We start from the raw sequence: 11,769 nt of genomic DNA, 5'->3' as shown, positions 1-11,769 counted from the left end.
GAGCAGAGCAGATTCTTTTTTCATTTATTGTTTTTTAACACCTTAATGAGGGAAGTGACATGCTTCATGTCTAATATAACTCTGATGACTGGTGTGGTGTGGTGTGCTGGGCCAGTAACATCACTTCAAGAGAGGCCCACTGAATCATCAGGCTAATTAAAAGGGCAAGCTCGGTTATAGGATGCCCTCTGGAGGTAGTAACAAAGAAGAGAATTAAAACAAAATTCAGTTCCATTATGAACAATGTGGCACAACCTCTCACTAAAGAACTAACACAGGACTTTCAGCCGACGAATTATTCAGCAGAATTGTGTCAAGAAATGTTAAGAGGCTCCTATTGTATCAACAGCAGTACATCTGCATAATGCCTCACTGTGAGTATATTTTTTTTAATTTTCTTGCTTTATTGTCATTCTGGTGTGTGTTCTGACCAAAGTATGTGTGTGTATTTAATTATTTAAAGGGCTTCTGTAAAAAGTCAAATCTCCCCCTGGAGACAAATTTAAGTTTGTTCTATCTCTATATCTATCTATCCATCCTTCCTTGTCCCACCCAGTCAGCTGCCACTCAACGAGCTAGCCTCAACCAGCATACTTTATTATCCTTTCTCCTCCTCCTTGTTTTCATAATTTAACTGTAGTTTATGTTTTGTACATTTAGGAGAAATATGTGCTGATATTTTTCACGTATGGAAGACAAAAGTTTTGAGATCAGGTAGTTTTACTTTTTAATTGGGAAAGGGGTGTTTTACTGCCATATTTTTTAGCACATGCAAGTAAGAATTTCACGGGACTCGGTACACAGGACAGTAATGAGCCAATAAACCTATTGTCGCAGTAGGGGGCAGTAGTGCTCCCTTGAACCCTCAGGTACCACGCCAAACCCCTGGTAAAAGTGCTACAATTATTCTTTTTATTATAATAATGCACGCTAAGCACCCTCCACTCCACACTATTCATAAATCAATACATAATAATACCAACAATCAATAATCACAATCCTCCACTCCCAGACGCGTTGCCCTCCTACCACCCAGCTCAGCTTGCCGTCTGGGAGTTCCCACAATCCTTTTATAGTTCCTGACCCGGAAGTATTTCTCATCCTTCAGTCCATAATTCCCTATCACTTCCGGGTCAGATAAAAGTCCTTTTTTTTTTTCCCACCCCGGAAGTACATCATCCCTTCCGCTCGTGTGACTTGGAAGTACTTCCGGGGCATAGGGCAAAAAGAAGTCTTCGGCCCTCCCTGCAGCTCCCTCTTGTGGCCCCTGTGGTATCCCGCAGGGCTGAGGATAAAAACTACAACGTCCATGACTCCCTGCTGGTCTTCGGAGCACCTCCATACTGCAGGGAGGGCTCCATCTGGCGGCTTGGGGGACATGGCCGGGATAAACTGCCGGGCACAGCCCACACTATCTAGTCTGAGTGGCAGCAGACTGGGTAGGGCATCTAATTTTGCCTAACCGGCTACTCTTTAAGCATCTAGCCGCAAACTCACCATCCGCATCGGTAAAACTCAATGCCACAGAAGTGTCTCGCCCCACCCTTTCTGCTGCCACTCAAACATTTAGTTTCACCCAGCCTTCTATTTTAATAACTATTACTCTCTTCCTCCTCCTAACTTACCTAAAGTGTATTTTTCATGCATTTAGGACAAGTATGTTCTGAGATTTTCCAGGTAAGAAAGCCAGAAATTCGGAGTTCAGGTAGTCGCACTCCCTAATTATGGCATCGGAGAGTAGAGGTGAATTGCATGTTGATAGGCATGCGCATGTAAATATTTCACTGGACTCTGTACATGCGACAGTAAGGAGCCCTAACAGTAACCTATAGAAGAGTTCAAACACTAGAGGGCAATGTAGTCAAAAATACAATCATTTCAAGGTAAGGGAGTTACTTCAGGTAGAAAACACAGAAGTTAAGGCAATAATGCTCACTAATCACTCTGTGGTGCCATGTGATTAGCACATGCATGAACACTATATAAATTCACTTGGGCTTCAATCAATTGGCAATTTTAAATCAGTCCTGTGTGAGTGGGTCCTTCTATGCAACACTGGCTTCCTGCTTTCACTTAATGCAGTCTAGGATGGGCTCCTGCCTTTCAAAGGATTGTTTTATGTTTGAACATTACTAATTTGGCAGGCCTTCACTTTATTTTTGCTCTCCTTGTTTCTACATGGAAGTATTTCTATGATGTGTCTCTAACCACTACCTCTTATGGCCGATTTACCTCATTGCCTCTCAGTTTGACTCCTTCATCAGTGTGGCTGTTTTTTTTGTTTTGTTTTGGAATACATGATGTATTCCTGAAGTGTACAATCTTTTGTCAGTTTCCAGAGGAATTACGCTGGACTTCTACAACACTGGTGATGATTCTCCAATGGTGTCAGACATACAGTAAGTTCAGCTGAAATACTAAATCTTTTCACACTAAATACAGATGGCAGTATGGTAAAGGGGTTAAGCAAAATGTGTCTTTGGTTTTATTCCAATGTGATGTGCTCCTCACCTTGACCAAGACGGAGACATAGCTTTTAAGTGCTGACAGCTGCCTTCTTGTCAGGACCCGATGAGTCCCCACTTCTACACGAAGTGCATAGGACACTGATGACTCAAGGTCAGCCATGTAGATCCGGGACCTGTACAAAAACAACAAGCAGGTCAGCAGACAAGGACAGAAGTTCTCGTTTCTCTCAGCATTTCTTTTATCTATTAATTGTATGAGGCTTTCAATGTGTGGTGTTGTATTCCTTGTCTGTTGTTGGTATTGTACTGCTACCAGTAGTCTGTGGGAGACTTGTCCCTGTATTGTGGATATAAGACAAAAAACCTAACCTAGAATCACCCTGCATGTATACAAACATGTTAGACGTTTCCTTCATTAAAGAATCCCGTGTGTTGTTTTACTTTCTCACCTGTCAAACTCTTGCCAGGCCTCCGAGATGGTGGCATTATCCACACCAGAGATGCCAATGTTCTTATAGCCTCCACGCACAACTCCAGGTAAGCTCTGGAGGGCATACGTGTAGAACCATCGATTTTCTATCTGCCTGCAATGAAGGGGATAATGATTAGTCCAAACATAAAGATGAAGACTAGCTGCCACTAGAGGGAGTGGTCTGACACCGCTGATGAAAGAACAGAGCTGAACTGGTTTGACATCCTATTTCAAGAGAGCAGTTTGGGTGACTGACTGAGTGTCACCTGAAACGCCTTTTAAGCAACAAACAGTGTGAACTGGTCTGTCATTCCAGTTCAGATTATTAGTGAAAGTAAACTCTTCGGTCTTTAAAAATCCGTCAGGGTAGGTGTGTAATATTAGGCACATTTGTACGTGTGCTTTTGTTTATTTCAGTTTTTTTCTCCATTTGTATGGATTTTGAAAACATTTAATTTTGCTGTTGTTAGTTTTCTTTCTTTGAGACACTTCACATCTTGTTTGTCGTGTTTGTGATGGCACAGAAATGACCCTGTAACTATGCAGCAGCTTTAGCATGTATTGTCCCTCAGTGGATTTGCAGGGCCTTGTTTCTTGTAGTGCAGTCAGCTTACTTTTTTAAAAAGGCCCTAGCATTTGGATTGATTTCTGGTTCCCGACTCTCATTTTGCACTTGACTTTTGTCCAATGTGTTGCCTCTTGAATCCTAGCTGCTTGGTTATTTTTTTCAATCTCCTGGGGCCTCATGTACAAACGGTGTGTACAGACAGAAATGTTGCATACCAACGATTCCACGTTCAAATCACAATGTATTAAACCTAAACTTGGCGTAAAGCCACGCACATTTTCACGGTAGCTCATACCCTGTCGTACACAAGTTCTCCGCTCGGTTTTGCAGACTGGCGGCACCCAGCGTCAAAGCAATGCTTCTGTTCCGGTGTGGTTTATCTTTCTTTTTCATATCCACATCCCTGACGCGGCTTTATAAATACACTGAAATTAACCGCATATTGTTTATTAGTTCAATGCATGTGATTGTAATTAACCTGTAACAATATAATTATCCACAGAATGGTCAAACTATTCTAAATACCACAGCTGCTTTAGCGTTGTTACTGTCACTGCACCTTCTTCTTATTCTTTCAGCTGCTCCCATTAGGGTTTGCCACAGCAGATCATCTTTTTCCATATTACTCTCACTGCACCACTCGGAGCAGCTGATTGGAAAGAGAATTATCGGTATACACCATCAAACACACGCTGCCTCAGCCGTGCTTCCTATTTGAACTGCTTCTCTCATGGCAAACGCTTCAAAACCTTTACTGTATGGACCTCGTGGCTCAGGAACAGTTTCATCCCAAGAGCTCTAAACGCAACCAATCATTCCATCAACTACTGTAGAACTGTTTGTACTTACAGTATATGTACAATTACTTCACTCTAAACTTGCACTACAGTTCTAATATCGCACAACCTGAGCCACTTTATAAAGCGCATACTTACATATGATGACAATATCATTTTTAAGAAGAAATGCAGCAAATTATGTTTATTATATTATACAGATAAAACTTTAACTTTATTTAAATAATCTATATTGTTAATAATTAAAGGACACAGTGTCGCTACGCTAGCAAGGATCTGGCGCTCCGTTTACAGATTGTTCCTGCCTCGCACTGTATGCTTCACTGGGACTGGCTTGAAGGATAACATAATTAACTAATTAATTAATGTTCCCATGTTTAATAATGTGCTCTAACTCCTATCATCATGAAAATGATATCACATATACATCTCAGTATTGAGCTGTAATATCATGAATGTAATGGATTCTGTGTCCTGTTGGAGGAAGAGAAAGTCGGTTTAAGAAGCACGTAGTCATTCACACACACAGGCACATAGAAGATCAAATACAAAACAAAGCATTTAATGTGCTACTTTAGTTATGATGGGATTTGAGAAACTAGTAAATTAAACAATTTAAAGATGAAGTTTATGATGTTCTACTTTAATGACAAAATAAACTACGTGATTAAAGTGGAAATTTCGAAATTAAAGTTGACATTTCGTGTATTTTCCCCACCGTGTGCCTTTTTTTTCTCTGTACCCAAATAAGCTTTCATGTGACACTCAGCGATGGGCTATGACTTGCCTTTTCACGGTGACTTTGATATGCGACTTCTTTTTTATCTCGAGCACTGTGCGACTTTGTGAACTTGAGCTTTCGAGTTTCTCCGACACGTTATGTCACTCGATCAGCTTCCTTTTCTTGTTAATACCACTGTTTAAACCAACAAATAGTACGTTTTTCCTTGCCTCCACTTGGTATTTACATATTCAAAGAGGCTTAATTCTTGGAGGAGTTGGGGCGGGAGAGCAGGCGGATGCACGTGCGTTACTTTTCACGCAAATTGGGATATATGTAGCGGAGAACGTCAAAGTTTGCGTACGCAAAGATTCCTGCATCTGGATTTTGCTGTGCATACGCACATTCCCGATTTTGTGCTTAAGCCATGTTATAGTGTGAGTTCTACACACAGCGTTATACATGAGGCCCCTGGTCTTTTTGGTTTACTCCTAAAGATCCTCAGACAAGTTAGGTGTCTTGTATAAAAAGTGTGAAATGAGAGACCCCTGCATTTCAAAAGCAATGACCTGGCATGGTGCCATAAATTGTGAATGTAACTTTCCCTAACTTCATTTCACACATCATTAATGAGAATTGGTGATGAGTGAAATAGTAGAGTTTCATTTTGCATACAGTTTTGCTAAATTGCCCCTAAAAAACGTTTTGCATGCAATTTTGCAATTAAAGAATGTGTAACTCACTGAAAAAAGAGTGTTTGGGGGTGTAAAGAAGGTCCCCCACTCCCTAGGGGTTATTCCGCAGCCGAAACCATCGTATCTTTCCTCGCCTGCCTTCCTGCACCTGTGTGAAGTTGCACATCTCCTTCCATAAAGCTCAGTGCAATACGACTGCCTACCTACATATTCACACCACCAGTTCTGCCTAGCATCAATCATTTAGGGTTATAGGTGCTCAGGTTATCCAACTCCATAAGCAGATGCAAACCAGGATCCTCCTGGAGGCCACATGCCCAGTCCAATCGACTTTAGCAGTGCTGAAGTGCTTTCTATGCTTTACGCCATGATAAACTGTGTCATGCTTTTGCAAACGGACAAAAAAAAGATGAAAATGTATTACTGGTGTGAATTGTGGAGAAAAACAATTTATTCTGCTGCAGCTTTAACTTTGCATGAATCATTTTGCTCATCACGAGAATCTAAGAATGATCGCTTAAACTGGTCTCTCTTGCTCTATCATGCTACGTTAGTTTGGACTGATCTGCGTCTCCATTTTATGTCACGATTAAACAAACCTGTCCCACTATTCTCCACGTTAGTGAAGAAAACTATAAACCAGCAGAGTGGCGCTCACCTTTCTCCTCTCCCATCAGTTTCAGTTTGGGGCCAGTCTTCTAATACCACACACTCATATTACTTACGTTTTTAGCGTGGCGTAAAAAGCTAGAAACTTTTGGCTTGCTGTAGAGTGAGTACACAGTGTCCCAGGCATTTCTGAAAGGTGGCCGTTTAGATGATTCCATATATAAAGCTGCAAGAGTTTTCACAATCTACAACGTAAGCACCAGTGAGACTGCAAGAAGGGGGACTAGCACAAGGGTGCAACTCCAACCCAACAATCCTGTTGATTATCTTTATTACACCATGACTAATTCTCAAAATGGACAATATATATTCGGTTAAATGCCTCTCTAACCACAACTGCTTATTAATCTGCTCTGGCGGAAGCAGCCAGCTGCTGAATCAGTCAAGCAAGTGGAACCACCTTACCGAAGAGCAAATTAATGTGCGATTAAAAACCCCTTTTTAATCAACTAATAACCCTGCGTGTGCCCCCCTGTGCGTACAAGTTGAGAAACCAGAACGAGCTTAAAGTCAGGCAGGATTATCTGCTCGATAACAATCAGACCAACCATCTGGTTTACTTTCAGACAAACAAGTGAGAGAGTTCATATTTATCAAACAAAAAAAAAAAAAACCCAAACCTAGACGTAAGTGGTAAACACTCACATGCCAACAGGAGCATGAAGGGTGTGCAGAGCCCAGCACTAATACATAATTGCTTTGCATTTTCCAATTTGAGCCCCATTCTCAGCCAGCCAGTAATGGGAGTGCTACCACCCTTGTCCTGAACGGCTCTTATTAAACCAGGTGGAGTGGCAAGGCAGACTGCACAGGGGCCCTTCCGGCATGGGCAGTGCTGTCCTATTTTCCACCCCATACAAACAATTGCGCCACCCTTTTGAATTAGCGACATGACAAGCTACTGGTAATAAATAACAATATACCTGTATACTGGGGCACGTCCAGTCGTTAAGTGTGCTATAGGACAGTGTGAGCCCTGGAGGACCTTAATGGCAGTCTGATACACTCACCCAGTACTAATGCAAAATTTCTTGGTAACATGCGGTCTTATCCCACATACATCAACAGGCAAAAAATGGACATTCCACATAAATTGATAGTGTTACTTAAACAACTAAAAAAGCATTAATATATTGATGAATATTACTATCTTAATCAAAGTTGCTTCTCAGAAGTGGGTGCACTGGCCCTTCTTGGCTGCAAAGGTCTTAGTTGCATCTTCTGTTTCAATGTTCTAAATCAGTTCATGCCATGTGGAGGAGTGCAGGTTGGTGGGGTAACTTTTGTGAGTGTTCTGCCTGAGCAAGGGTCCTAGGTTGGCACTGTCACCACTGGTACATTGTGAAGGGCCGCTGACATTCTAGTTTTCATCACTTGCTGCGTGCAGTCCGTTAAGACGGTCGTCTGTCATTTTTAGATGCATTCACATAGAAAGCTGGCTTCCTGTAGCAATGCACATTAATTTCAAATCCATGATGCTCCTCTACAGAATAGTCAAGGGGTCAGCACACCTTTGTATACGGAGGCACTTATGAGGCCCACTCAGGTCAACTACTTAACAGCACCTGATGACACCACCCCTGCATGTTAAAATTTGGCACACGTCTTCTAGGAAATTAGTCAGGAAAGTTCCATTTTCATTGAGATATAAAAAGTGGCAGTGCAAGGCTTTTGAAATGGAAGGGACAAGCTCATTAGCGGGCCCCCTCAGTCAAACCTCTGCAGTTCTCCACACACCTGGTGCAAAACTCACATAAGGTTTTAGCATGTGATTGATAAAAGCTCTTAAGATATCTGTGGTGAGCATTTGATTTTAGAAGCAGAGCGGATCGTGGGATAGCTTTCATAAGTGTTAAGCCCAAATGAGAGTTCTAAATTGGCCCTGTCACCACTGGTAAATTGTAATGGACCACTGACACTGTTGTCTTCATCATTTGCTGCATGCTCCCTCATTATTATTAAGAGTTTTTTCATCTGCATCGATCTCAGTTTCCTATGTGACTTGTTTGGTCTTTGTTGTTTGTTCTTTCCTATCGCACGTTTCAGAGTTATGTACATGGTTACCTTTTTCATTGGACTATCGGTCTCTGTCCCTTGTGATTTTGGTATTTATTGTGATTGTAGCTCTGACCAAGTGTAGTTGGATGGATTGAAGCAAAATAAATAAATAAATAAGTGTAGGAGCAGAATCAAATTTGAGATGAACAGAGCTCTGTCCAGCCATTTTCTGCACTCCAACATACCTGACGTTTGCTTTTCAATTGCAAGTGTGACGACGTGGTGTGGTTTTGCAATCAAAAAGTGCCTTTTTTTAAGCTTCAAGACTTCATTCTATAATATATATTACTTTTACATGAGTCCATTATGTTAGGAAGTAGCAACGTGTTGGTAAATAGATTATATTTGTTTTGTGAACACCCCTCCATCCCCTGGTTGGCACGGTGTACAAATTTTAGAAAATTCTGAATCTCCCACTGAAATGCATTGACAAACTAGAGAATTTGTGTGTCTTAAAACAGTGAACTAATTTGTAATTTGAGTCGCTCAACATGTATCTCTATTTCAGATTTACCTTGGGGGGTCAGTAATTTGTCTATTTTTTATGTATTCCTGTTTTAATTGTCCATCAGCTGCTCCTCACAGCAAAATGGAGACCCAATACAAATTTTATTCAAATGTTGGGCAAGGCGCATGCGGAAGCCAAATGTACGCCAGTTCACATCTCCTGCTGCTTGAGGTAAGTTAACCATTAAAACAAAAAAGTCGCTTATCTAGAAATGAATGCAAGAGGAAATTATGTAAGTGTCACTCTATACACAGAGTGAATAAATATGTCCTCAGTATTTACATTGCACTAAAAACAACCTCAGGGCGTTTTCTAACACTAGAATTTATCAGCAAAGCTCTACACCCGATCTCCATCAAGGTCCACAGCTGCCAACAATTTACATTGGTACTTAAAACAGATTTACTGTAACTCTTTGGGTACATCTTTCAAAAACGCATGTTTTGAAATTTGAACTAAAATTACTCGCAGATCCTCCACAACCATAGCAGCTAACAATAGCACATCAATTTTTACATGGCTTGATTTGAATTGGGCTCCATTTTTAACTACATGCCTTTGCAAAGTACTTTAAAAAGTATGTATTTAATGGAGTCTGCTAACCCATGCATTCCGTTATTGCTGTTATTATTTTTTTTTTTAATCAAGACTCACTGTTACAAAATATTTTAATAAAAACACAAATGTGAGTAACTCATTGGTGAAATAACTGATTTGAAAATTGAAGCATTTATAATTCTCCTAGTTAAGTCCCCCAACTGAATGTTGTACCATTTTACAGCTTTTTTTAAAGACTTTTTAGCTTACATAAGATGCATTCTCCTGGCCCCACCTAACAGAGTGGGCCAAGTAACACACTCAATGCTACTGTCGATGTGTTTTAAGAATGAGCCACAGTGTATTTGTAGTTCCCATCCTTTTAACAATCTCCCATTGTTCTATTTGCAACCACACAATGTTTTGATCATTTTGACACATTACACTTCACCATTTATTGATAATCTGTCACCCCACTGAATCGAACTGGCACCAGCACCATAAAGTCCGGAGTGCAAGGCCTGTCCTCAGACTGACACTTTCCTCTGTCATTCGACAAGATGAGAGTGAGATTGGCAGGATGACTTGCTTTGCCCTCAGGTTTCTAATAGGTAGCACCTAATAGTTCAAAGTATTAAATGTGACCACAGCTACTCCAAATTATCACCAATATGGACAAGGCGGCACTGCCACCCAGGTCCAGACTCCACTTGTCTTAGGGTATATTTCCATTGGACAGTGGTTCAACTTGTGCCATTTTCTATAAGTAAGATAGTCTCAACATGACTAGGTTAATGGCCATGAGCTTCTTACTCCACTTTGCACAAATCATGCCTTCTGTGCCACTTTTCTTGGCCGAACTCCCCTAGTTGCACGAAACTGTTGTATTCTTGTGTATTGCTTTCTATATAAAAGTGTGACTGACTGACTGATTGTCCTAATCCCACACACACCCAATAATCTGCCCACATTTAAGTCAGTGACTCTCCTGTACTGAGGAAAAGCTTCTAGATCTCATGTCGTGACTTTTTCAGAAATTCTTGGGAATCTATGGTGCCACCTGCCAAACCAGGACAGTGCTAGGGGGTTGGGGCAATTGCAGATCAGCTTGGTGTGGCAGAAGACCTCCTCACGTTCAGCACTCGAGATAGCCAATGATTACCAGTAAAAATACTGGCGCAGCCGGCCATCAAGTTCATTTTATTCACTGTCTATAATCAGAATCCTCTCTTGTTCAAGTGGATTTTAAAACACATAATTAGATATCCCTTTAGACCTTTGTGGGCGTGGCTGTGTGCTTAAGTGGTTCCTGACCAGAAACCTTTTCATGGCTCTTACCTTGCTCCCAGTGCCACTGGAATAGGCTTCATTCCACCATGCACCTGGACTGGATTGAACAGCTTTGTTAATTTTGTAGGTTATGCTTGATAGGCTGCATTTGTAACACAGAGAGCATCAGGTTGGGTGCCCGGCTAACAGCAAGCATCTATGCCAAGCCAAGTTCTCTTGCCCACCAACCTGCTTGCTCAGAGTTTATATTCAGTGAAACAATAACAGCATCGCACTCATATTCATTTAGCTCCCCCGCAGCAGATGGCAGGGTGAGATATCATCTCCAGTAATTTTCCCCTCCGCTAGCGCTATTGCAAATACACAAGACTTCATTTTCCTGCGCCTTCACTAATCGGTGCGGGTCTCCCTGGAGAGGGAAGCATTGCAGCCGGGGACTCCATTCCACCTGAGCGGGACCCCAAGTCTCCCCAGAGCACACCGAGCCACGAGCCAGCCTCGCCCCGCCACATCAATCATCCATTGAGCATGACGTGAGGCCATCTGCCGCGTAGTGTTTGGCAGGCAGAGCATGCCACAAAACCGGCATTGTTTTCATGGCAGCAGATTAAAATCTTCTCCCTGCTGCACACCAGCAGAGACAAATCTGTAATAAATCATTTCTTTCCATTTGCAAACCTGCGGCTTTTTTTATGCCAGGTTATTAAAACAAACAAAAAATAAATAAAGCAAGCTCGTGATTTATTCATAAGCCTTGGACACTTAGTCGCTTTGAGTTCACCGCTGCCCTTGGAGATGAATATCTGCCTGAATTAGAAAGCTTCATCCTACAGGTGTATCTGAGCTCCCATCAGCTCTTAACAGCTTAGAGAGCTAAAACTCAAGATTGTCATGTCTGATCTTTTGTTGCATACACTCAGTGATCACCTTTATTTGGTTGCCCTACTTTGGATATGCTAGTATGCCCTTTTGTTTGCAAAATAGCC

The 11,769-nt window shown here is 41.5% G+C and overlaps 1 protein-coding gene across 1 annotated transcript in view; it reads right to left on the bottom strand.

The window, feature by feature from the left end:
- Window positions 1–11,769, bottom strand: part of qsox1 (quiescin Q6 sulfhydryl oxidase 1) — a 77,716-nt gene that overhangs the window by 48,170 nt on the left and 17,777 nt on the right. The window contains exons 7-8 of the mRNA XM_039767315.1: window positions 2,918–3,052; window positions 2,512–2,641 (exon numbers count right to left, since the gene is read on the bottom strand). Coding sequence (XP_039623249.1) covers window positions 2,512–2,641; window positions 2,918–3,052 — 265 coding nt within the window. The remainder of the gene's footprint in view (window positions 1–2,511; window positions 2,642–2,917; window positions 3,053–11,769) is intronic.

Source organism: Polypterus senegalus, chromosome 10 (assembly GCF_016835505.1).
Source record: "Polypterus senegalus isolate Bchr_013 chromosome 10, ASM1683550v1, whole genome shotgun sequence".
NCBI lineage: Eukaryota > Metazoa > Chordata > Cladistia > Polypteriformes > Polypteridae > Polypterus > Polypterus senegalus.
This window is presented reverse-complemented; position numbering and strand designations above follow the sequence as displayed.